Source organism: Carcharhinus amblyrhynchos, chromosome 1 (genome assembly GCF_965287045.1).
Source record: "Carcharhinus amblyrhynchos chromosome 1, sCarAmb.v2.hapA, whole genome shotgun sequence".
Taxonomy (NCBI): Eukaryota; Metazoa; Chordata; class Chondrichthyes; order Carcharhiniformes; family Carcharhinidae; genus Carcharhinus; species Carcharhinus amblyrhynchos.
In genome coordinates, this window is record NC_137324.1 from 120,037,729 (window position 1) to 120,065,705 (window position 27,977).

At 39.8% G+C, this 27,977-nt stretch overlaps 1 protein-coding gene across 1 annotated transcript in view; it reads right to left on the reverse strand.

The window, feature by feature from the left end:
• LOC145344555 (ankyrin-2-like) overlaps positions 1-27,977 on the reverse strand; it is an 831,416-nt gene that overhangs the window by 578,997 nt on the left and 224,442 nt on the right. The window contains exon 2 of the mRNA XM_080191753.1: positions 20,017-20,078. Within this exon, the coding sequence (XP_080047879.1) occupies positions 20,017-20,037 (21 nt within the window). The 5' untranslated portion in view covers positions 20,038-20,078. The remainder of the gene's footprint in view (positions 1-20,016; positions 20,079-27,977) is intronic.

Sequence of the window (27,977 nt, forward strand, 5' to 3'; positions counted from 1 at the left end):
CACCTGCAAGCTGGGTTTTTGCGACTCATGCACAAGGACCCCGAGGTCCCTCTGCACCGTCGCCTGCTGCAGTTTTTTGCCACGTAAGTAATAGTCCTTCCTACCATTCTTCCTACCAAAGTGGACCACCTCACACTTGCCAACATTAAATTCCATTTGCCATTTCCTGGCCCATTCGCCCAGCCTATCTAGATCCTTCTGCAGACTCTCCACACCCTCCGCACAATTTGCCGTTCCCCCAATCTTGGTGTCATCAGCAAATTTCGACACCCTGCACTCGGTTCCCTCCTCCAGATCATCTATATAAATGGTAAATAGCTGAGGCCCCAGCACCGACCCCTGGGGCACCCCACTAGTCACCATCCGCCAATCCGAATAGCACCCATTGACCCCCACTCTCTGCCTCCTATTTGACAACCAATCCTCTATCCACGCTAACACCCTACCCCCAACTCCATGTCCCCTGACCTTTTGCAATAACCTCTTGTGAGGTACCTTGTCAAACGCCTTCTGAAAATCCAGAAAGACCACATCCACCGGCTCTCCTCTATCCACTGCCCTAGACACATCCTCATAGAACTCCAGTAAATTTGTCAAAGTACTCATTAAGCACCTCTGCCATTTCTTCTGGTTCCACACAGACCTTTCCCCCTTCACCTTTTATAGGTCCTATCCCTTCTCTTCTCATCCTTTTAACTTTTCACATATTTGTAGAAGGCCTTGGGATTCTCCTTAATCTTACCCGCCAAGGCCTTCTCATGACCCCTTCTGGCTCTCCTAATTTCCCTTTTAAGCTCCTTTCTACAATCCTTATACTCCTCTAGATCCTTAACATCTCCTAGCTCCCTGAACCTTTTGTACAACTTCCTTTTTTTTTAAATCAGAATATTAAAAATCATAGGAGTAGGCTCAAGACTGCTCCCCCATTCAACATGACCATGACTGACCTAATCATGGCCTCAGCTCCACTTTCTTACCTGCTTCATATAATGCTGAACTCCCTGTCTGTCTAACTGAATCTTGAATAGAGTCAATGACCCTGACTCACTGCTGTCTGAGGGTACAGAATTCCAAAGATCAATGGCCCTGACAGAGGAAATTCCTCCTCACTTCTATCTTGAACAGGAGCCCTTTATTCTTGAACTATACTCTCCCCTACCATTCTAGATTCCACCTCAAGGGAAAACATCCTCTCAGCATCTATTATATCAAGCCTCTCAGAATCTTGTATGTTTCAGTAACATTCTGATTTTCTTTCTTCCTGATAAATGTTAAACTAATCAGTGACTGATATCATCAAAGTTTCATAACATTTTCACACACAAGTGATATCCAGGTTCTGCTCCTCTGGAATGGAGTCTCACCTCCTTCCCACTTTTAATTTTCTAAATATGTCACAGAATGAGGGAAGCACAGGCTCCTCAACCTCTTCTCTTGCCAACAGTACACACCATGTGTTGTCATGCACTTTATCCCAAACAAGCCAGTTGCAAGAGATCCATTGGCTTGGAAAGTTGGAAGATCAGCCAGAGGGAGGTGGCAAGCACAACACAAATGAGTAAAAGTAGATGGTGATGTTGCATCCAAGAGGGAGCCATTGCTGGAGGTTTGTGATACATCACATCTCCTTGAACAAATAGAGGATGTGAAGCTCACAGGTCTTCTTTTCAAAAGAATTATATTGATAAAAGTTTCAAAATGCAGGCAAAGGGGACATATCAGATACAGTGGTGCAGAATACTGTTCCAATGGAGAAACCCAGCAGCTGGCAGACAGTTCAATAGCACTGCAGGTTACCATGGATTTTAAGGGAACTCCATGATCATATACAAGGAATACCCCCATGATAGAGACCCCCAAGGTCCATCTGTCCTTTCCAGGTGCCCAGATATTACTTCAAATTGAACTGCAGCAGTCAGACAATAGGTCACAGGAATAACCTTTATTTTATTATGATTCATGTTAGCTGAGTCAGCATTTATTGCCCATGCTGATCTGCCCTCCATCTCAGAGGGCATTTGAGAATCAACCACAGTGCTGTGGATCTGAAGTGACACATAGACAGGACCAGGATAAAGATGGCAGATTTCCTTCCCTAAAGGACATTAGTGAACCAGATGGGTTTTTCCGGCATGGCCACCATTAGACTTGTAATTTCAGATTTTTTAAAAGTTACATTTAAATTTCACCATCTGCCATGGCGGGATTTGAATGCTGGTCCCCAACTCTTGCTTTGGGTTACTAGCCCAGTGACAATACGACAGGGCCACTGCTTCTTCAACTAGTGAAAGATAACCTAACAGCTGATATTGAGAAATAATTTCTTCACACAAAGAACAATCAACATACTGAATAAACGTCCAGATAGAGTACTGTAGGCAAAAATCTTGGAATGATTAAACAAAAATATGAATTACCCATTTGGATGGGAGGGGCATTTTGATCTCTGGGTCTAGATGAACTAAGGTGGACCAAATAGTCTTCCTCATCCATACATAATTTTTGACCTTATACTAAACATAGGAAACAGGAGTCGGCCATTTGGCCCTTCAGGCCTGCTCTTCCATTCAACCTCAATAATGTCTTCCTGCATGACTCCCATATCCCTGGAGTCCCAGCACAAGCAAAGTTTCTACCTAATTTACACTTCTAGCATCCAAATCGTGCTAGTACAAGTGGGTAGCTTCAATTCCAGGCTTCAATAAGCAAAGGATAGAGTTCCTGTGATTTAGTACCCCAACATGAGTCATCCCTTTCTGCAATAATTACCTGGAAAAATTTTTAAAAGGCAGATTCTTCAAATTAATGCATATTTCCCACTGGTTTATAAAATTCATAAATAAATCTGTGAAAATAAAATTGAATCATGCTCATCCACATCAGCCACAAGAGGGAGTAGGAACCCCTCATTATATTGCCACCAGCATCTTTTTCGAATGTTTTCCAAAGCACAAATATTTGAAAATGCTCAATTTTCCTAATAATATTATTCCTTGTCCTCATTATATTAAGTGGTGCCAACTTCACTGAATTAATAATACTCCAGTTTCCTCTCACTCACCTGACTAAACGAAAGTAACTTTTCTCATTTATATGGTGCTTTTAATGGAGTGAAACAGGAATGTAATCAGACCAAATGTGGCATCAAGACAAAGAGAGAGACATTGGAACTGGTGACAAAAGGCATGATCAAAAAGCAAGGTTTAATAATGGTCTTAAAGAATGAGACAGAAGTGTAGTCACAGAGTTTCCAGCAGGAATTTCAGATCTTAGACCTAGACCAGTGAAGGTCTCTTACGGCGGGGAAAAGGAAATAAAGGAAGAGCAAAAGAGCTCCAGGTAGACAAAAACGCAGAGTTTGGGGTCACATTAAGAGTTCTCTGAGGGCTGTTCCAAGCGTTAAGGAAATTCAGGGTCTAATTTAGTGAGGGAACTGTGCAAGGTGAGCTCACTCGGAGTTAAATTGCTCCTCAGGCTGCTTTGTAGTAATCCAAAATTCAATCTCTGGTTTCTTTCGCTTTGTCTCCAGTAACTTATCCACAATTATTTTAGTGAGAGATTATAGAAAATCTCAGGTAATTTTCCATCCATGGATGGTAATCTGACCAAATGGACTTTCTACCCATTGTGGCACTCATCTGAAATTAATCCCATTGAAGGTGACTCCTACATTAATAATTTCAGTTGGGAGAACTGTACATTCCAAATGACAGGCTTTCAATCTCTGACTTAAATAAAATGTTGAATAAAATATGCCTGTGAGCCTAACAGCAACAACAAAATTTACCTGGAAAAACTTGCCCATATAAATGTAACAGATAACTGTGATGCATGAAGTGTGGCTTGATGGAAATACACATGTGTTACTTTTAATATATAAATATGGGACTGTTAATGTTAGGGCTAAATATTGTTTAAGGTATTTCATGTGAACGCGTTATCCCTTCTGTTTGTGATTACCACAAGCACAGCTACAATCCCATAGATGAAGAAAACAGGTGGAAAATGCTGAAACATTTTATATTTTTGACAATACATGGTTACTTAGTAAAAAGCTTTGACCTACGGCAGCCAATTTGAAGAGGAAATAGTCACATTCCCTCAGGGAGTGCATGAAAGAACCTTTCAAGGAAAGCTGTACCCTGTGCAGTCATTTCTTCCATATGAACATATTTCCCATAGTTTGGCCTTGAAATATGTTAAATGTTAATTTCCATTTAATAACACTATGGAGATAAAGAGCACAAACTTCAAGAGAACAAATATATGCATTAGCGTATAACAGGGACACATGCTTGTCTTATACAAATGTATCCTTTGGCCATGCTAAATTCTCCCTCACTGTACCTGAACAGGCACCAGAGTGTGGCAACTAGGGAATTTTTACAGTAACTTCATTGCAGTGTTAATGTAAGCTTACTTGTGACTGATAAATAAATAAACTTTGATTTACTTTTCTTAAGCCCACAACACTACATAGATCCCTATTCTTTGACAACAAACTCTGGATTTCAATAAAATTACTTCACAAAACCCAAAAAAGTATCTGATATCCTTAATGCAGAGCCAATTGTTTTATTTATTTATCTCTATTATAGTCAAAGAATATTCAGATCACATAGATACCCTTCATTGAACTCAGTTTTACTCAGATATTTCACCCAGATTAACAGTCCAACTAACAGCTGATAGGAGTCCCCATAGTTGTGGATTCATTAGATAGTCAGCCTCCCAAACCCTGATGGCTGCAACATAAAATAAACATATTGTCCTCAAGATTCTCTGCAGCTACATGGGGGGAACTGTCATTTTCTTTTCCACACAGCTTAGAAAGCGGCCAAAAAAGTTCAGCCAAGTAATAGGAAACACCATTAAGTTAAAAAGGACAGGCATTGCCTTGTTGTTCTCCCAAAAAAATTGTGATTTTTCTCAAAATCAACTGCTGCTCCAAGAAGACATTCCAAATACAGAATTCCGATGTACTAAATCATTTCCCATGCGCTCCTATTAAATTAAATCTTGATCCACACAGCAGATGATCCTGACTTTTCCCTGTTTTAGCCTCTTATCATCATCCAAAATAGTCCAAATGTTGATTTCAAAGCCAGGGAGTAGGGAGTATGGTTTAAACTAATATTGCAAGTTACAGATTGTAATGTGGATATATAGAACCATAGGAGCCATACAGGGCAGAAGAGGCCATTCAGCCCATCAAGTCTGCACCAATTATTCAAAAGAGACTCCAGCACATGCCGTCCCCACACCCCCCAACCATCCTTGTAATCCCGTGCATTTACCATGGCTAATCCACCTAGTTCGTTCAACACTAAAGGGCAATTTATTAAGGCCAATCCAACTAACCTGCACATCTTTGGAGTGTGGGAGGAAACCAAAGAACCTGGAGAAAACCCACACCTACACAGGGAGAAGGTGTAAACTTCACAGATGATCACCCAAAGCCAAAATTGAATCCGGGTCCCTGGCGCTGTGAGGCAGCAGTGCTAACCATTTCTATCATTATGGTACAAAAATCTATAATGTAGGGATGGCATAGCTGCAATTTTGCCAGTATCGCAGGTAAAATATGGGAAATTTAAAGAAAGATTTCAAGAAGCAATTGATACAACTTTCAAACTTTCTGTTCATAATATATTCATTTCTCCTGAGGGTGTTCACAAATGCTGTCACTATAAAATAAATCCTCCTAAAGATAATTAATATAATACTTTTCATTGTTAGTAAATATTGCAAATTAGGCATGCACTTCAAATGCCCATCAGCACTGTTTATGGACTTTAGAGCAATTTGAAAATAAGGAAGGAAAATAGATTTTTGGAGGTCAGTATAAATTAGTTTGCCAGGTGCAAAGCAAATTCAGAAGCAATTCACTCTTCACACAATTGGTGCAGTTTATATTCACACTAAATCATGCTGCAGCCATCATTAGTCAAAATTGTCATTTTCGATATGCTTTTGTGTGACTCTCCATTAATCAAACTGAGAACTACCTTTTGAGAATTCCTTGACACATTAGGTCACAAAGGAATCATTTACCATTTCTGATTCCCCTTGAACAATTTCAATGTATACCTAATTGGTTACAAATATCCTATTCTAAAAAAATCTGTTTACATGTTTTAACTTTCATGCAGTGTCCTTATTTTCCAAAAGTACAAGCAAACAAGTGACAGCTGGTAGCATTTACCACAGTAATGAGAGCCAGAAAGAAAAAAATTACAAAATATTATTTACCTTCAAAACGTCAGTTACTTCAGTTGTATTTTGTTTCCAGATGTCAGGATAATTTACTGGAATATGATGATGATGCGGCTCACAATTTACACCAGCAAAGAACTACAGCAAAATTAAACTTTGCAGCATTCACATCGTATATAGGCATCAACAAAGATAAGACCAAGCTGAGAAGTACAACCTCGTTGAAATGAAATAGCTGTGGCATTTAGCACCAAATGAAGTAATAAGCAAGTTAATGTTATCACAAATTATTTTTCGAAACGTGTAATCTTGATAAGTGGTAATTTTTTCAAGCATCAACAATGGCATTGTGTAGTTTAGAGAGCTGATATTGAAGTGATTAATAAAGTGCGATGATGAATCAGAAGCTTGAGGCAACAGAAAATTTTCAACACATCATTTTCTACAGGAAGTGTAAAAATTAGGCACTGATCTACTTCAGAGACATCAAATCTAGTGGACTTGAAATTAGGCATGAATCAAAATGAAATTAAAATCAATAAATTATTAATATCTGTTTAATTTTTCCAGCTGCTGTATTAGCCTGGGAGAAGAGCTGAGAGTCATTAAGAGAGAATCTGGGAATTGGAAAGTACACAATTGCAGCCATCGTTGTCTCATGAAACAGATGTATAAGGCAATATCACTTTGGGGCTGGGGAATATAATCTATTTAGGAAAATAAGGGAAAGGAATGCTCTAATCTCATCCATCAGTCCATCTCTAATCTGATATGGCAAGCTAGCAGTTCTCTTTGAGACAATTTGCAGTTTTCTGAATACCAACAAACATATTTGGGGCAAATCAGTCCTAATGAAGCAGAAGTAGCATCTTAAATCTTGATGCTATTTTCCTTTCGGGTAAATGTCCTGTTATTTGGAAGTTAGGAAATGGGGGTACCAAACTGTGCATCAAATATTTGTAGTTGCTTCCCATATTTGACATACAATCTACATTCTATTTCAAGATTTATTTTGATCATTTATCACCTTGTCAAGGCCTAAAACTAAATCATTCCACCACTTCTGACTCAGGAATGAATTTAATACCATTTTGATTACTTTTTTAGCTAAGCGCCAATCTGTTTCAACACTGAACACTGTCAAACATTAATCAATCAGTTTTTCCTTTAATCCAATTTAACTGGTGGTGTCTTTTAACTTGCATCTTTTGATTTTTATTTCTAGTTTTGTACAAAATGCATTTCTACAACTACCAGATACAAAAAGGTCACATTAACCCAGCCCCTAGCTTAAATTTATATGCAAATAACCTGTTTGCTATACACAGTGTAACTAAAAAAAAATTCAGTACTTGTGTGTTGTGAGAGGATGGAAAGCAAAGGTGCTATGGTTCTAGGTTTCCAAAGCACTCTTTTCACATGTTTCACAACATGTTTGTCAGTGGAATTTATCTGCTATTAATATGCAATCTAGCTTTTTCATATAGTTTGCTGTTGCAGAGATTTCAGTACCCCATGCTCTTAACAATTAGTGCAATTGCAATAAACAACTCACTTAGACATCCTCAATTTATTCTTGCATGCTGGGAATATTAAACTGAAGTCCAGAAATATATCAACTAAAATAACAATAGCATTGATTTATGAATTGTACAAGCCTTTGGTATAAGGCAATTATTTCAGAAACCAGATTAGGCCAATGCTCAGAGCATTTAACAATCCAAAATATTCTTTGAGGTTGGCGACTGTCAGCATCTTTTCTCAAAGTATCCTGCTTCTACAGAACTTGGGAGACTATTTGTTCTTTTATTTGACAAACTCAATGAACTGTACTGCAGTAATATCTTTTGGATTTAATGAGGTTTCCTGTCACTACGCTTATGAAGAAAACCATTTTTGCATTGCTGTGCAATTCTCCCTTCATTTGTCCGCTTGGGGCTGAGAATAGGCTGCAAGCTACGGTTCAATTTTGAGTTCTTCTTTGAAGGTCTTTTTGAATATTATTTTTGTTGCCAGTTTTTCTTATGGACACTTAATGTGAAAAAAAAATCCATTGCAAACTGTCAGAGTTTTACCTACCGGACTGACATTTAAGTCAGGATTTACATCTAACTGATTACTTTCATGTTCCAGAATAGTCAACCCCTGAAGCACCATATAATCAGAAATCTGCTAAATGGTGCAAATAGTATCTGAGTATACGCACCAGTGTTTCAAACTCCTCAGCTTAACTGAACCTGCTTTCAAGGTACACGTTTGTCATACCAAAGGAATCAGTGCTTATCTGACATTTAAATATTTAAAGTACAGGTGCCTTTTCATTTTATTTAGAAATGTATATCTTTCAAACAGTTTTTTTTAAATCCACCTACATCAACGCAGTGCCATAAACCTGAACTCCAATAATGGAGAGAGGTTTTAGATAACCAGTCAACAAAATGGCTTGGATGTAATGGGTGCAAGGTGGATTGCTTTTCACTGAACAAGTGTTAAATATGAAGAGTAAAATGTATCAGCAGCCACAGAAATATGAAAGAAAAAAAGGCACTGCATTTTAGACTCCCCACTGGTGGATTGAAGACGTGTAAAATCCAACACCCACCACTCCACCCCTGCCACAACTTTACCAGCAGCAGAAGTGTCAACAGGTGGCCCACCCACCAATTAATGCCTACTTCAGGGCCTCATCCCACCACTGATAGAAATGAACATCAAGCCCCTATCTGGGAAATTTCCTTGCGCAGGGTTAGGTGGGTCCTTCCTTATTCGGCCCCTTTGACCCATTGGATGGTCTCCCCAAGGTGTTAACCCCTACCCCACCAGGTTCCACCCTTTCACACACCCCTTCACACACCCCTTCCCTACACACATAACCCTGATCCTCCATCCCCGTGTTGAGTCCTGTCAGTGAACCCACAAACATTTACAAAATCCTGATGCAGCACTGCTCACCTCCTCAAGCCCTGAGTGCAGTGGCAACAGATCCCAGTGGTCTGATGATGCTGGAGAGCTGCTAGCTGACTGGTTGGCAGCTCTTGGTGATCATACTTTCTGTCCCTGAGGGACCGAAGTCCCACCTCCAGTCCACTAGTGGCTAAGCGATCATTATCAATGGCTGCAGATCAGCCTCACCTCAAGATTTTAGACAAGGGTAGCAGAGACCACTGCACCCTGTAAAATCAGGCCCAAGTAGTTCAGTTGTTTTACAACATTTTAAAAATACTGAATAAATCTCAAAATGTGACAATTAAGAAACATGCTGTGGCTACTCTGAAAGAAGGGAACAGTAGTATCATAGTTATGCTACTGGATGAATAATTCAGAGGCCTAGACTATTGATCTAGAGATATGCATTCAAGTCACACACAGAAACTGATGAAATTAATTTCAGTTATTTAATTAAATTTGAAATTAGCAGCTAATATCAGCAATGACAAACATAGGAGCAGTTTAGAAATCAGCAAAGCAGTACCAAGGGATTGATTAACAAGGGGAAAATAGAATACGAGAGTAAACTTACAGGGAACAAAAATCTAATGTTAAAAATTTCTAAGAGAATGTGAACAGAAAAAGACTGGTGAAGACAAATGTAGGTCAGAAACAAGGGAATTTAAAAGAACAGAGAAATGGCTGACCAGCTAAATATATGCTTTGGATCTGTCTTCACAAAGGAATACACAAATAACATGTGGGGGAAATGTTGGGGAACACAGTGTTTATTGACAGGGAGGAACTGAAAAAAATCAGTATCAGTAGAGAAGTGGCTTTGGAGAAATTGATGGGATTGAAGACTGAAAAATCCACATGGCCTGAAAATCTATATCCCAGAGTACTTAAGGATGAGGGCTGAGAAATAGTGGATGCATTGGTGGTCATCTTGCAGGATTCTACAGACTCTGGAAAAATTCCTACAAATTGGAAGGTAGCTAATGTAATCCCACTATTTAAAAAGGGAGGTAAAGAAAAATTAGGGAATTATAAACCAGTCAGTCAGTCTGACATTGCTCGTGGGGAAAATTCTTAAGTCAATTATCAAAGATTTTAGAATAGAGTACTTGGTAAAGAGTGATAGTATTAGACAGAGTCAGCATGGATTTACTCAAGGAAAATCATACCTGACAAATTTACTGAAATTCTTTAAGGATAATAACAAGCAGAGTTCTCTCACCCACCTGACGACGGAACAGCCAGTTCCAAAAGCTAGTGGTGTTTGCTACAAATAAACCTGTTGAAGTTTAACCTGATGTTGTGAGACTTCTTACTGTGTTTACCCCAGTCCAAAGCCAGCATCTCCACATCTTGTGCTCCTGTGCCAGCTGGCTATTACCTTCCAGAAAATCAGTTGATGAAGGATGGAACTGGGACCAATCTTTTAATACTTCTGTAAGCATTTATTTATATTGTTTCCGATTACAAGATATACCTCCAAACCCAATAATGCCAGTTTCATTCTGTGCCTATTTATAGGGGCACAGTGAATCTTCTATTAAGGCCTACCACTTGCATACAATTAAACACAATTAACACTACCATGGGACATGTTAAAGTTGTTGTCATCTTTGAAATGAAGAGGACTTGCCTAACATTGAGTATGCCTAAGGTGTATACTATTATGGGTTATGGTTTGAGAGACATAGACATCATGTGGTGAAAGCTATTCAATTATGGATGGCATGGCTGTTAATCAGATTCTATCATTATTAAACACCCATTCACTAATGTTTTAATTGGAATCATTGGGCTAGATTTGGTTTTGGATTTTCATCCCAACATCAGGATCACATTCCAGTCCTGAGCCGTCCTGTATCGATTTTCAAAGAAATGGCCAGAAAACACACTTGCGCTCCAAATGAGGAAGTTGGGCAGCTTCTGGAAGCTGGAGAGCCAATAGACAATCTTCTGGAAATGAAGGAGCTGTGTTTTGTTAACACCTTTTTACAAACTTCTAAAGACAATTGGCCAGTCATCAGTTTACCATTGTGGAGGATAATCCCTCTACATGGTGGCCTGCATCTGTGCCTGCATCCATGTAAATACGGCGGCGGCAGGGGGAGCCTCAAATCGATCCGGGGGGGCTACCTGCTTGGTCTGTAACCGGGAGACTACTTGCAGGAATGAATCGGGCTCAGGACGTGCAGGTCGATAGCAACTTTCCAGCCAGCCTCTAATTATGGCCTTAATAGGTCTTATAACTATGTTAACAAACTACCCTCCATTTGCTGGTGAATAGCAATCACCATTGATCTGCTGTCTTAAAAATGGCCTGGAGGCTGGAAGATGCTGCAAACCGGCATTCAAATAGCGATGAGAAATTCTGGGCCCATCCACCTTCGTTAGTGCTTCCAAAGGGTTTCCAAAATCCAGTCCACTGTGTTTACTTCACAGAATCATAGAAATCCCTGTTAATGATATATATCAGCTCCAAATTTTAAACATGGGTGGAATCTTTCATACCATTGATTTCAATGGAAATGAACCAAGTTCTCCATTGGATGGAAACCCCTCTGCCAAATTGTTCACACACATCAAAAAAAATTCCACCCCTTCGAGACCTGACCAGGAGATTATAAAGTTGCTGACCCATTACTTTTGGAGACGGAGCTCCAGCATATTAGTGGATATATTACAGGACTTTTGGTCTTTAATAGGTAACATAAAAAATAATATAAAACAATCTAAAAATGTAATGTTAAATTAACATTGAAAGTGTTGTGAAAAGTGTAGCAGTAAGACTTGATAATTAACTTGTGAAAATGCCAACAGTCGACTGAAGCTCAACTCTGCACTGATATTTATAACATCCCGTTGTTGGCCATACTTCTTAGCCTAAAAATTTCATTTTTTAAATATAGCTTTTCCACTCAACATGAAAATGTTTCAATGTCAGAGCATGATTAATATTTAACTAATTAATAATAATTAGAAACTATTCTTTTAAATCAGATTCATGCAAGTCAACAGGGATACATCAGGTTAAAAATAGTGATTTTGAATAACTCAGATTTATTCTGCTATTGCTATGTACTAGCAGCAGATGGCATAGGAGAGACTAGCGAGAGAAGAAATGAACTTACATGTAGACTTACAAATGTTTGTTTTGCAGTTGTTGCTTATTACAAGAGTCATTTATGTAGCTCACCTCCCAGTTAGAATTGAAGCCATAATGCTATCCCCCCTAAATGGCAGGATACAATTTTTGTATCAGGCCACTTCGACTGTTAAGGGAAGGCAGAATAATTCTACTTATAATGATATAAAAAGGTGGGCAGCTGGGTGTGTTAAAAAAAGAATGTTTGTGCCACAGACATGTGGCTGGGTTTAGTGCAGCCTATCACGCTGGGTACCACAGCAGCCCAGCCCACTTAGTCACTGAAAAGGCCCCGTGTCTGTATCCCAGCATTCCACCCTTTGCCCTGGTTGGGATCAGCTACTGTCATGCACCCAGGCTCTCATTTAATTTAACCAATAATGCATTCAGGAGAAACATTGCAGCACTTAAAGAAACATTTAATAGACAGTTGAGTTACTTTTGAAATCCTTAAGACCGTGTGTTATTCTGAAGATGCACAATGTGCAGTAGTATTTTTATGATTCACAGCTTAACTTCTAAGCCTCAAAATACATAATGGTGGGTCTGAAGAGGGAAGACCTGGCATGGTGGTCTTCCCCGAGGCAACAATTCAATGATATTTAAAAGTGGGTTTGAGAAAATAAAGAGTACATTTTAGAATTTCAAGCTCCCAGTATCAAGTTTCACCTGGTAACTTAGGCACGGATGACAGCAGGTTCTCGAAGACATTCTGTTCAAATTACATTAAGAGGTCCATGATTCCTGTGCCTGAAGTCGCATAATGCATTCCCTACAATGGCAGCTCACAACAGGACAGCAAATTTTAAAAAATGTTAAAAATTTGGCCCCAGCATTATTTTTCCATTGAGATGAGTTATTAGAACAAAAATACTCCACATAAAGTTAGCATTTATTTTAACAACTATCGCACAATTATTATTTCAAGTTTATTTTGAAAAGGCTCCAAATTTTAAAAGATCAGAGCAGAGTTACCTGCTCTGCTCATCTATTAACTATTGTTTAACTTTAATTGTTTAGCTTTTACTGGTTAACTATTATTTTTATTGCATTATTGCTAATGATCAATTTTTGCTGCTTGTTATATTGGCCAGGAAGTTTCTCAGACCTGTGCTAATGTGTTAGAACCACATAAAACCATACTTGGCCACAACTTCATGTCAATTTATTCTATAGGTATTACTAATTATTATTTTTCTGAATTTGACACAAATTCCTTTCACTTGGTGAAATAACCAGAACTTCCAAACAGCTAAATATTTTGTTGCCAACTAAAATAGTAGTAACTTAAAAGAGCACAATTTCACCAATCTAATAATGCAAATCAAGTTAGTCACTGAGTTGTCTTGTTCTTAAGAGAATTACAAATGAGGCTTGATTTCAATTATGATGTTTAATTTTCCAGTGAAATAAGGTAGAGAGATGTGGATTTCATAAACAAACCAGATAAATCGATTCAACTCAGGTATTAAAAATTAAGAAACATATTTACATCAATATAAGCAAGAACAAACTAAAATGAAACCTCAGCCCCACATTCAGATTCCCCCCTTAAACCCTTTACTTGTCCACCTCTCTCTCCTCGTTTAAGACCCTTCTTAAACATCTCTTCTTTGACCAAAACTCATTCGCCCTTCCTGATTGCATCTGCTTTGCTACACCCATTTTTAACATTACATCCTTGTGTAATACCTTCAGACATCTTTTGTGTGAAAAGGTGCCATACAAATGCAAGTTGCTGTTGTTATTAAGGTATCCACCTAATAATGACTGAGTTTGCCACTCTGAGCTAGGATGCTTTTCATTGGGCTAGGGAAAAGGAAAACTGGCACACATACAAAAAGTACTTCCCACTGTGAATTTCTAGACATATTTTCATGAAAGAGTTTGATAAATCATTCTTTTGATTTGACAGAAAGAAAAACTCAAAGCAGAGAAGTTACTTTTTCTCATTACTATTGTATACAAGTAACATGTAAATTCATTATAAATTTAACTTGACATCCATTTATAAACAAATGTTTGAAAAGTTCAACACTTTCCTTTGAAGTTAGAATTCTTCGGTTCCCAATTGTTGTTTGACTCAGTTAGTAAAAAATAGTTGGGATTTTCAGGGTCAATTTATCCCAACCAGGAATTATGACAGCCCATTGAATTGGGCGAGAGAGCCAAATCCTGATTCTGGCTGTGTGTCAATCCCATCCCAATTCTGCCCAACAATCCCCCCTCCCTTCTGCCCCCTGCTGCTGCCATGTAAATCATCCAGAAAGGGTGAGAACCTGATCACAAGTCATTTAAATTATTTTTCATGTTATTATCGGGCTTGAAGCCCAATTCAACAGGCACCCACATTTCTCCCCAACACGAAGCTGGAGGTTTCCCAGGCACCATTGACGCCTGATCCACAGAAGCGAGGACTCCGAGCACGGGAGAGCAAGGAGGGAACTGCAGCCTCCAACTGTGGCCCATGTCCTTCTGTTGTTGTCAGGCTGCACAGAGGAGGTGCATAGGCGGTCCCTCGAAGGACATTGGGGGTGCTAGGGCTAGGCAGTGAAAGGGACTTGACCTTGGGACTCTCTCTAGGATGATGGTCTAATGGTCACATTTCCCTTGTTGCCCTCGGAAAGATGATGTTCACTCTCAGGATGGTGACTTCAGACACTATTCTGGTAAATATATTCATTATTGTTTCGGTTCTCTAAAACCCTCGAAATGACTTAGTCCCATTAAAAATCATATCCTGAATGCCTGGAAACGTTCAAAATGACCACATTACTCCATTCCACAGTAGGGATTGCCCCAAGTTAATGTCATAAGCTCCAGGTGTTAAATTACCTCTTTAAAATCCTCTTATAGAAAAGACCTGTCAGTTTTATCAAGGAGCTCCCCTTGCTTTCTTTCAGAAGGTCCAGCTGTATTGAAAGAATAGCATCTGGTGTCTGGCTCCTCTGAAGTGCTTTGATTGGCAGGTTGGATCAATTACCCACCAGCCAGGACCTTTGTTTGTTTTTCTTTCCCTTCACAATTGAATGCATTGCAAGTACTTTGTAAACATTGTTGTTATAAAGGAGGAAGTGAAGCCTCATTGTTAGTGGGTAATTCATCCAGTCTGTCAATCAAAGGCAGTATGCTTATAAACATTGCAATTAGGACAGCACTTGTCTCTGTGCTGAGAGGTTGAGGGTGCTCGCCTTGTCAGCGGGAGTTGCCATGTCTGTTGTGAATGATGGGTGTCCTGTCTTTCAGCACTGAGATCAGGGCACCCGTTAAATATAGTGACCCAATCTCTGCAAAGCCAGGCTGGCTAGCATGTCACACATGATGAATATTTTTGACAGGTGCTGCTTTAACGAGCAGGAAACATTCCAGGTTTTCTACTGATGGGAGCACTTAGAGTGTAGTCAGGTGAATCACACCGAAGATATAACTGAGATGCGCAGAGCCGGAACACCTCAGGTTCAACATCCAATCTCTGTTGAGTTAGATGACCTAAGTCAAGTGACAGTCAAGATGTCAAAATTGATCACGGAAAGAAAAACTGACCAGAGATTATCATCTCAAGTATTAGAGATACTGCTGACAAACATATATGGGTGGGCATGTATTGTAAACTGAAATCAGCCTTGAGGTGGTTTATAAAAGAGGAAATGAAAACACAGGTTATCATTCATCATTAGACTGTGTCAACATTACAGTCAGGATCAACGGGATACTTGAGGTCCATTCAACCGTGAAGAGATGCTAGGTCAACTGAAAATTGCAAAACTGAAATTTGTGTTCGGTAAAGGTTTCCAGAAAATAGTGCCAGGGTGGGAAAATAGAATTAAGATGCTGTAACTTGGCAAGGCTCTTTCAGCAATACCTTCCAAACCTTTTGATTTTCATCCTATTTTCATAGGATATCATTTGACTTCAGAGGACAAGAACATCAGGTGCATGCGAAAACCACCACCTGCAAGTTCCCTTCCAAATCACACACCACCCTGACATGGAATTATACTGCTGTTCCTTTTTCATCTTTGGGTCAAAACCCTGGAACTCTCTATCTAGCATCATCTTGGAAGTACCTTCACCATGAGCTCCGCAGTGGCAGCTCACCACCACCTTTTCGATGTCTATTAGGGATGGGCAATGAATGCTGCCTTGTCAGCAATACCCACATTCCATGAACGAATAAAGCAATACAGGTCAGCCATGATCTAACTGAACGGTGGTATCAACTTTAAGAGCTGAATGCCTACTCCTGTTATGCTCCTAATGATAAACCAGTCAGAATCTAGTTCTGACACTAACATGTTTCTAATTTTCATGTCTAAATCTATTTATGTTCATTCCACATCAGTTCAATAAAGCTCTGAATTTCTCCTTTAACAATTAGTAAAATAAATCCCAAAAGTACTGTTTTCAACTGTCACTTCTGTCAGTTCACAGGTACACAAACAGGATTCTTTCATCTATCAAACAGCGTGAGCTTCACACTTATTGATAAGTGAAAATATTGAGCATGCAATGCTGCATTACACACTCTGGAATATATCTCAAGGCACTGAAACGTGGAGTGTTTGAGATTATATAAATAAACTACTCGAGCATTGCTCTCACAGTCAATTGCATTATCTTTGCCTGCAAAACATCACTTACATGAAGTACTCAATAGAATATGTGCTAGTCTACATGTAAACAACATGATAGAAAACATCACATTATTAAAAATGTCTACTTTTTGTGTGATCCCATGGAAAATGTCAAAATGCATCATGCCAATGTGTATCTATAATAATTAAAGTTCTCATTATAAAGTGCAAAATTCTATAAAGCAACAAACGCAACATTTGATATCACAGCTGCATTTAGCCACAAGGATATCACTGACTCCAGAACACCTTAAGAGGGATGGTATTTTATTTATTGAGAAAATTGTTGATGTCTTTTTTTAAGAAAGGTACTAGTTTTCTTAAACATCCACATCAGCTGCTAGCATTCCTGCTTTTTGGACTTTTGATCATTGCCTTATTCACAGAATACATGAAGCATCTGAAACTCTTAATTTGCAATTGCTTACTTGCCATCAGTCACATAAATTAGGGGCCATGTCTCATCCTGCAGGGAGTAACTACAATTACTATAGTAATAACACTTGGTTCCGTACAAAGGCTGACAATCTTAACAATCTTATTGGAATGTATCTAGGGCTAATCTTCAGACAAAGCTTTCTGTGAAATGTTGTTGTGTCAGAACATTGCGCCCGGGGATAGCAAGATGAGGATTCCTGCTTTCTGGTCATGAAAGAATATTTAGGAGCACACCACTCCTGATAACTTTCACACATCTCCTGAAAGCAGCATTGACAGACTGAGTGCAGGCTGTCTGTCTGCTAAACTGCATAATGGTGCACAGCACGGTGGTGATGGAGGTTAAAAACTGGGAGGTGAAGATAACAAACTGGAGGATGGGAGGGAAGAGGGAAATACTGATTCAAACTGAATATTGAACCAACAGTAGTACTATGAAAATATACCAGTTTATTTATTGTCAACTGTCAGCTTTATAAATGATAAAAATCTCACTACCTCAGTGTTTAAAATAATTCTGCCAATTTCTTGGGCAGATGCTGACAACACAAAACCAGCCATATCACATGATCTGCCCAGCATTCAGTTCCCAGACAAGGCATGTAACAGACAGTCCATGTGCTATGCTCTAGACTGTTTTGCTATGTTGTCCAAGGCAGATTCCTATCAATTGCAAGGGTCAATTGACAGTCTCAGTTCCCCTCCCATTTGATCATTGTTCATGGGCAATCTTTGGCAGCAAATATTGAAAGATTGTTTGGCCAATGAGTTAATTCAGATCTTCAAGTAACATTTGCACCATGTGGACAGCCTCTCAACAACAGGCACTGAGGCCAGGTGCAAGTATGGTTGAGATCAGTAAACCTGGCACAGACCAAGGACTGAACCAGGCTCCTCCTGGCCTGTACTATCTATAGCATCAGCCTACCGAATTATCTGAGGACCTTGATGCGTGTGTTATCTCAAATTTGATTGATACTATTCCAATCCATTCCCCATTATATCTGATCATTTCACAATGTACTGAGTATGAGCTGACATGTGCTGTGCTAAGATATCCCCAAAATCAAAATTCTATTTTAAAATTATTTTAAAGTAAATGGCCCTGAAAATCACAGGCGTTTCACAAGTTTACAATTGCGATTCTGGTCAGGCATTAACAAAATCCATTGAAAAGCAGCAGAGAACTGGCCATGATGGGGACTATGGACTAAGGTGGTGAACTGCAGAGGTGAATATGTCTGCTGATGCTCCATAAACAAGTAGTCTGAACTCCTGGAATTCCCTTTTGGAAATTTTACCTTGTGTACTCCCTTTACGCAAGGAGCCAAATGGGCTATAGCTGGGTTCTGGGAAAAAGATTCAGGGCACTTCTCACTCAACGATGGTCACTAACCCCATTCATCTGTATCCCCCCAGGTTAATCTTCAGTTGGGTAACATTGGTTAGCACTAACCAGTAAATTAACCTGGGATAAACACCAAGATCAATCAGACAGATTTGCCAGGCCAGTGAATTGTAATAAGTCTGCCTCAGCTCCTTGCTCACCTCATGGTCTGCCAAGGCGTAGATTGCATAATGAATCCTTACTGTGCAAGTCCAGCCAATGTCATGCTTCAAGGAAGTGGCCAAAAGGAACCACTTAATTTAATCTAGATCATTAGAGGTAAACTATACTCAGTCTCACACTGTAAATTATGCAGTTTACACATCTTTAATATTATTAGTTCTTAAACTGCTTGTGAAGGTACCTCATGGCCATAATAGCATCATATATATCAAACCAAAATGAAGAAATGAAAGCAGCAGATGTGTACACAGAGTTCTATCTGACCGAAGATTACCTCATTTCTCCATCTGTAATACTGCAGTCAACATGTTCAAGAGTGAGCGTAGAGCTAGGTCAAAAAGTTAAACATGCCCAAGCTGTGATGCTTCAACTGTGCTGTGGCTTGGTTTCAGTTGGCTGGGTTCAGGCTCCTTGCAAAAAGGCTGATCTCTGTTCGTCAAGACCATGTTGTAGTACAAGTTGGGAAACCAGAAGCTAAGGCAAGTTTCCACCTACAAAATGTAGTTTGGATCTAGGTTCCAGTTGAATAGTCTGGGGGCAATTCAGGTTGAACTTCAGCTACACTATATATAGCCAGAGGGCAAACATATGCTGCAATGACTAGACATCAAGAAATTACTCCAGTACCATGGTACCGTAAGCAAGAGTGCCCATTGGTGTTACAGCCCATCACAACTCTGAATTCAACACATTTAAAACAGTAGAGATTGGAGAACTCAATAGTTTTGACACTATGCAACATCAAGGTTAGACATATTAAAACAATTTCAAACTCTCCTGTTACAAATCTTCTTGTTAACATTTCTACTGGGTCCATTCTCCATTCTCCGATACAAACCTTTATATTCTTGAGTCTTGCAACTCCAAAAGAATGGTTTTATTTAAGGCTGCGGACATTGGTCACGTTACTGTGTGCCAACAAATTATATAAAAGGAACATCACATATTGACCTGCTACTAAAAGGGCCTCGGAGTTAAATTGCCCTGATGTAGTTCAGGGTAAACCAGCAGCTTAACAGTGGTAATTACTTGGAGCAGAACTCAGTATGCTAGAAAAACAGAACAGGTACCTTCTGTAACATGGTGCTCATCTTTCCATTTCAGTTCCTCATAATAATGTTCATTTACTTACCTATGAAAAGAAAAGAAAAAGATTAAGTAAGCAGTTTTATGATATATTCTTATAATCATTTTTTTCACTTTGGCTATTTGGATAAAATAATTCAACCCAGCACTATATTGTAGAGAATTGCTAGTCTAACTAGACTTGAATACTTTGCACAAAACTGATTCATATGAGCTATACATACAAGTTCATATTGTTAACACTGTACACATTCTAAGAGGCTGAATGGAGGAACATTTGTAATTTATCCTGTCCCTTCGAATTACTTCCTTTGTTTACTGAAAGCAGGGGTACTCTTATATAGACACACCGAGCTTTTGATGATTTATCCAAGTGTACATTCCTCATGTGTAGGCCTCCAGTGTTAACAGGTTATCAAACTATATAGGCTGTCACAGATATGCTTAATTCAGTCATCATTCCGCATTTGCACAGCTCCATCGAGGATCATGAGACAGCAAGGCGTAGTGGGGGCCATTGTTAATTTTTACCCTTTCACATTTACAGATGTGCTGAATTGTAGCCCCTGTTATCACTCAGGTTGTGTTCAGTTAACTTCCTGAATTGAAGGTCAAACCTCGGGGCTTCCTCAGCTGATAGTCAGTTTCAAATTAACCAGTGCAAGTATCAGGGACAACTGGAAAGTTGTGCAGTAAATGCAGATGCTAAGAATGGCCTTCAATTCATCTCAGGTTGTCACAATGACAGAGAGGTGCATATAACTACTGCATTGTCAGTAAATTCTTATATGTAGTTAGCACTGGCTCCACGTTGAAGTCCATTTGCTTTTACTGCATTGTCAGCTTAGTGTGCTTGAAATTGGTTGAATATACTACTTTGAGTGGTAAAATATACCCTGTACACACAAACTCCACAAGTGGCAAAATGCTTGCGTGTGACCAGAATTCATTAACATTTTAACCACACATCAACAAGGTATCGTAATTTGTCCTGAAGAAAAGTCAAGGTGAGGTTAATTAATGTAGAGAAGATATAACAATACACTGCGAACATCTTCTGAGTTTCAAAAGAAAAACAATACTGGATTGTTTCTCAGGAGTATTCATGGGAAGGTAATGATCCATCCTTTTAGGAACATTTTAAGTACTATATTGTGAAAAATACAGAAATAAAGCTCCTGGGTTAAAGGATTAGTCACGGGTAATTAAACGATAATCTGGGTCCTCACTTTATTAGCTTTTCACTCTTTAGTCGGTGACTGATGAGTTCCCATTTCCTGCTGTGCAAATCTCTCTACCAAGGCAAGATTGTTAAAAGTAATTTGCACCAGTAACTTCACAAAACCAAAGGCCTACCATAACAGAGCCCTTATTAAGCAAGGATTATAGTAAGCCTTATGCTGTACCATAAATATGTATTTATGTGTGTAACTGACGAAATGCAAGGAAGAATCATCATGATTTATCCTTCCTAAACTATTTTTAAAAACTTATATTTGTTCATGGGATGTGGGCCTTGTTAACTATTGTTAATTTATTGTTCATTCTGAATTGTCCCTGAGATGGTGCTGGTGAACAACCTTCTTGAACTGCTGTGGTCCACGTATTGTAGGGATACTCACAGTGCTGTAAGAGAGGGAGTTCCAGGATTTTGATCCAGCAACAGTTTCAAGTCACGATGATGTGTGACTTGAAGGGGAACGAGCAGCTGGTGGTGTTCCTAAGCATCTGCTGTCTTGTCCTTCTAGGTAGTAGAGGTTGCAGGTTTGGACAGTGATGTCAAAGGATGACATTAGATGATTATTTTTTCATTGCTTGGCTACTTGACAAAATCCAGTCTATTATATCCAACCACAATCCAATTACTCAGGAGTAAAGTTCTTCATAGGCCTGAATTTTCATTTCCAGGTCAGGACAATTTCCGTCCCTACAAACCCAATCCAGGAAAAGTATCCAGGAAAATCGAATATTAAATCTGGGGGCACAGGTAAAAATGGCCAGTTTTTGTGACGAGAGACTCTGGAAAGAGGTCAAAGGCTGCTGAGTATGGAAGTAGTCTGGGCACAAGGCTGGCTTTGGTGCACTGGCACTGTGTCGCGGCAATGAAAATGAATAATACAACAAAACACAACCCTGCAGGTCTCACCACTCAACCCTGACACACCCGCTCCCCACTACCTGTCCATGCCAACTAATGCTACCACATGATTCCCCCCCCCCTCCCCGACCATGGCCTTTCATAGCCCCAATGTCAACCTTGCCCCTCCACCTTTTTTCATGGCCCTTTATAGTCCTATACCAATTCATGCCAAACTTGCTCCCAACCATACCACTCTCAAATGGCACATAACTACTTCTAAAGGCACCTTACCATTCCCAAAGGTATGCAGGGACAATAATAAAAAGGTACTCTACCTCTCCAAAGAACTTTAAGAGCTTGAGATCTTCACCTACCAAGCTTTAAGTGTACACATTGCGGGCGGAATTCTCCCACGTGGGACTAAGTCCAATGGCAGGTGCAGGGAAGGGAATGTTTCTGACTGCAAAGGGCAACAGGCAACCACACCATATCTTTTGTCTCTAGTATAATTAATTTTACATCATGGGGTTTTGCACCATCTTCTGTGGCAGGCAGGCTTATCTAGGTACCATATTTAAAAGATACTCAACATCACTGATCCTTCATTGAGGAAGGAAGATGGTTCTCCAGGAACACATTGAGGCTAGAAGAAGGACCTCCTTGATATCACTGAAGCTGGAAATTCCACCTAATAGATGTGCCCCCCACCCACTGCTTTGGTATTCCAAGACCCAATGTCACTGGAGACCTATGTTCCTAACTCTGGAGACAGCCCTAAAGACCCGCACACCATGTTGTTTCATGCTCTGGACCAGGATGTTTTCCTGTTAGCATCATGGAGAATATGGTGTGGGGGAAAATGCTATGATCAAGCCTTCATCTGCATCCCATTAGTGGGATGAAAATCAGTTTCATGCCAGCCACCTGTGGGGTTTCTGATTTGCCACGGCCGGCACTATCAGAAGATCCCACGGTAAATTCACTCCGGCACACAACTGATTCTTGGGCCCTCCCCCCACATATCCCCTTCATCTCTTGCTAAGATCTTAAATCAGAGTCTCCTAGTCCTTCTATCATCAGCATGTCTACCTTATCTACACATGTCATAATCCTGAAGACCAATATTGAATCTCTGCTCAATTTACCTTGCTCCAAGTACAACTCCAGCCTTTCCAAACTAAGCATGCAACTGAAACTCCTTTTCCTTGGAACAATTCTGACAAATGTCCTCTCAAGGACCTTCATATCTTTCCAAGTGTAGTGATCAGAACCAGATGTAAAACTCTAGTTGGGGCCTAAAAGAGCTTTGTAAAAGGTTCAGAATTACTTCCCTCGCTTTGTAATCAAATAGATTCCAAATGCTTTGCTAACCACTCTGAACTTCGTAAAGGTGAACTTTTACACAGAAAAATGGAGAGATTCAAGTGGGCCCTATACTCAGAACTAAAAGACAGCATGAACAAGCATGAGCATCTTCTTTTTGTTCCGTTCTGCCACGATTCTTATGGAAAATTAAACTTATCTTTGTGCAGGACACATCCAGTCTGAACATGATAAGCAGCATGAGTACAAAGAGGAGCATGGGCGCCCTGGGGCACCCAGCGCAGCGTGTGCTCATTGTTGGGGGGGAAGCATGGGCGTGTTGGAGCTGTGGCAGCAAATGAGATGAACAACCAATTCCAAAGTTTGCATGGCATTCATTCTTTATTCAAGATAATCTTTATTATAAAACTGTGATCCATTCAGGTTGTTGCAAAATTGTGCAAGCTAACAGCTCTACTTTACCATAACTAAAATTATGACAAAAGATCATGGGCACATTTAGCTTTATGCAGATTAGTCCTTTGAATATTAACCCTCTCTATATGGTTCTTATAATACACTTGGAGTTTCTAGCAAATGCATGTCATATCTCGCCCCACAGAAAAACTTTCTCAGCTGAGAAATCCCTGCTTTGAAGTTTCTGATTTCTCCTGCTACTGCTGAAACAAACCACTAGAGTGAGCATAGGACCCAAAGATGGCAAATTAGTAACATCACAACAAAGTGCATCTGTCACAAACTATAAGCATATTTTTACAGCAATGGATTGGAAACAAAATTTATTCACACTTAGAATTTTTCAGTAAAATCAAGCTGTTCAGTTATTTCGAGTCATAAAAAATCACACAGCATGATTTAGAGAATAGTTCTTTGGTGTCCTGAGCAACATTTTTCCTTCAACCAATATAGAAACAAATAGGTTAACTGATCGTTCATCTCATAGTATTAGTAGTTGGACCATACCGCAGCAGCTGTCCTTCGTGGAGAAATTTTTCTGGAAACACACCTTTGACTACATGGTGATCAAGCAGTGATCAGCATGTAATGTCCTAGAGGCTTTGAGAGAAAAGGAGGTGGCGGATCCTGTTGGGCAGACTGTCAGTGTCATCTGGCAGAACGCCTCATCACCAGCACTCATAAAGAAGCACCAAGACCTAGCTTGGCTGGTGGTGAGAAGAGCACTCCCCATCAGATCTTTTATGCACGCTCAAGGTCTCAACATCACCGCACACTATCCTCGAAGTGGCTGTGGGAATGATGAGACAGTCGCACACCTCCTTGTGAAATGTGCCTTTGCAAAGAAAGTCTGGAGTGAGATGCAGTGGTATTTGTTGAGGTTCGTCCCGAGCAGCTCGGTGACACAGGACCCTGTGCTCTATGGGCCATTTCCAGAGATGCACACCGAGACAAATATCAACTGCTGCTGGAGGATCATCAGCTCAGTAAAGGATACACTTTAGTCCACCCGAAACTTGCTGATCTTCCAGTTGAAAGATTTGTCCTCAACTGAGCGTTGCAGTTTGGCACATTCCAAGGCCCTGTGACTCATGCCAGGAATTGAACCTGGGTCCTGGGTGCTGTGAGGCAGCAGTGCTAACCTCTATGACACCATGCCATCCCTTGCTTAACCTGACGTCCAGAAGTGGATGAGCAGAAATTTCCTCTGATTAAACAATGGAAAAACTGAAATCACTGTTTGACTCCAAACTCCATTCCCTACTTACCAAGTTTAAGCCTCTCCCTTGCAACAATCCAAGACCAAATCACCCTGTTTGCAATTCTGAAGTCAATCCTGAATCCTGAGAGGATTTCCCACCCACATATTTGTACCATCACTAAAATGGCACACTTCCACCTCCAGAACAGCACTCGATATTACCCTCCATCTTAGCTCATCTGCTGCCACACTAATCATTCATTCCTTGGTTACATCTAGACCTGACTATTCCAACCCATTCCTGGTTGGTTCCCTATATTCCAGAAGTCATCCAAAACTCTGCTACCTGTGTCTTAATTCGCACCAAGCTCCGTTCACCTATCACCCCTGCATCACTCATCTACACTGGTTCCTGATCAAGCAATGTTTTGATTTTCAAATTCTTAAGCTTGCTTATAAATACCTCCATGGCCTCACCATGCATCCACCATCAGTTATCTTGTTCAACCCCACAGTCCTCTGTGGTATCTATGCTCATCTAATTCTGACCTCTTAAGCATCTTCAATTTTAATTGCTCCACCTTTATTGACTGCACCTTCAGTAGCCAAGGACCTGAGAGCTCTGGAATTCCCTCCTTACACTCTCCATCTCACTTTGCTACTTTAAAGCATACCTTAAAACATAACTATGTGACCAAGCCTCTGGCCATTGGACTCAGTATCTCCTAATCTGGCTCAGTGTCTGAATTTCTTTTATAATGCTCCTGTGAAGCACCTTGTGATGTCTTATTATATAAAGACAATATATAAATATAAATTGTTGTGATATGTCAAGTGCTTTAAGGCATCCCAAACAATGTGGTGACATTTTTATATGAATATGTTTCTTCTTCCTTCTAATTCAGTTAAATATGCATTTTATGAAATAATGTAGAAACAAACCAAAGAACTAGTGCTTGATGAATCTTTTCACAAATTACAGTGCTTAACATAGATTGCACTAAGAAAGTCTGGTTGGCTTTTTCAAATAACATAAGTATTTGGAGGGACTTCCATTGGGGAGTAACTAGTAAAGGTACAGTGTTAGATGCCAGACTTTCAAAATGCAACTTTTATCAAAGAGGTGACATTCACCTGAGATGAGGTTTCATTACAGGAGTCAGGGTTGGGAAAAAGAGTTCTAACCAAGCTTCTGGGTTGTTTAAGAATGTGCTTTTTTTCCCGAAAAGAAATTCCCCGCCCAAAAGCCAAATTGATTCACAGGGATTGATCGGGGATTGAATCAGACACTACAGGGTTGTCAATGGGGTAAGATGTTAGGTGGAAAACACTCCTGGCCTAGAAGCAGAGCTGTAATGGTCCCTGCTGGGTGAATCCAGTCCTTCTTTCCTCCTCCTTTTACCTGCTGAACTTTGTAAGCCCAGGGAAATTGAGCCAATGAAAATAGAAACCCTGTACAAATGGAGGCATGCAACCTCCTGCCAAAGCTGAAACCAAAGCAATCACCTGTCCCTTAATCCACCTTCAATAAAACTGGGAGTGGGCTGGGTTTAAGCATGTAGTGTTCCTGTTCCAGGTTTTATTTTACATTTTAACCTCCTATCTTAACCAAATCTGCCTATTATTAGGGGTTAAAATTACACCTACAGTACTCCCAAGTCACAATCAGATCAGTTGATTGCAGGAGCAGACCTGAACAGAATTTATTTAGCAAGAGGATCTATCCTGGATAATTGACTGAGATCTTACCTTATCCACGCTCAAAATTTTTTTTAAATCAAGCATGGTGCTGTGTGGAATGTTGTACAATGTTATAGTGTTTCATTAACAGATAACAGCTGCACAATTGCTCATATATTTATGCTGATTTTGTTCCAGGAAAAAAGACTTCAAACAAAATATACAATGGGAGTACTTCATTCACTGAAGAGTGCAAAAAGATCACTAACATCTCACTGGGCTTTATTATGAAATAATTTGAAATGCAGTCACGTTGTAATGCAGCCAACATGACAACCAATTTGCACACAGCAAACTCCCACAAACAGTAATAATAATGACCCAAATAGTCAGTTTTGTGCTGTTGACTGAGACATGACTATTGGCTAGGAAACCAGGGATAATCTCCTTGCACATCTTCAAAATAGTGCCATGAGATTTTTCATAACCAGCAAAACAGGTGAACTGGGCCCTGGTTAAATGACTCATCCAAAAGACAGCACCTCCACCAGTGCTGCACTCCCTCAATATGGCATTGGAATGTCCACCCTCATTTGATTTGCTTTATTATTGTCGCATATATTAGTATACAGTGAAAAATATTGTTCCTTGCACACTAAACAGACAAAGCATACTGTATATTGAGAAGGAAAGGAGAGAGTGCAGAAAGTAGTGTTGCAGTCATAGCTAGGGTGTAAAGAAAGATCAATTTAATATGAGGTAGGTCCATTCAAAAGTCTGATGAAAAAGCTGTTATTAAATTGATTGTTAAGTGACCTCAGACTTTAGTACATTTTTTCTCCAATAGAAGAAGCTGGAAGAGAGCATGCTTGGGGTCCTTGATTATGCTGGCTGTTTTTCTGAGGCAGTGGGAAGTGTAGGCAGAGTCAATGGATGGGAGAGTGGTTTGTGTGATAGACTGGGCTTCGTTCACAATCTTCTGTAGTTTCTTGGACAGAGCAGGAGCCATACCAAGCTGCAATACAACCAGAAAGAATGCTTTCTATGGTGCATCTGTAAACACTGGTGAGAGTCATAGCGGATATGCCAAATTTCCTTAGCCTTCTGAGAACGTAGAGGCATTGGTGGGTTTTCTTAACTACAGCATTGGTGTGGAGGGACCAGGACAGGTTGTTGGTGAACTAGGCAGCTAGAAACTTGAAGCT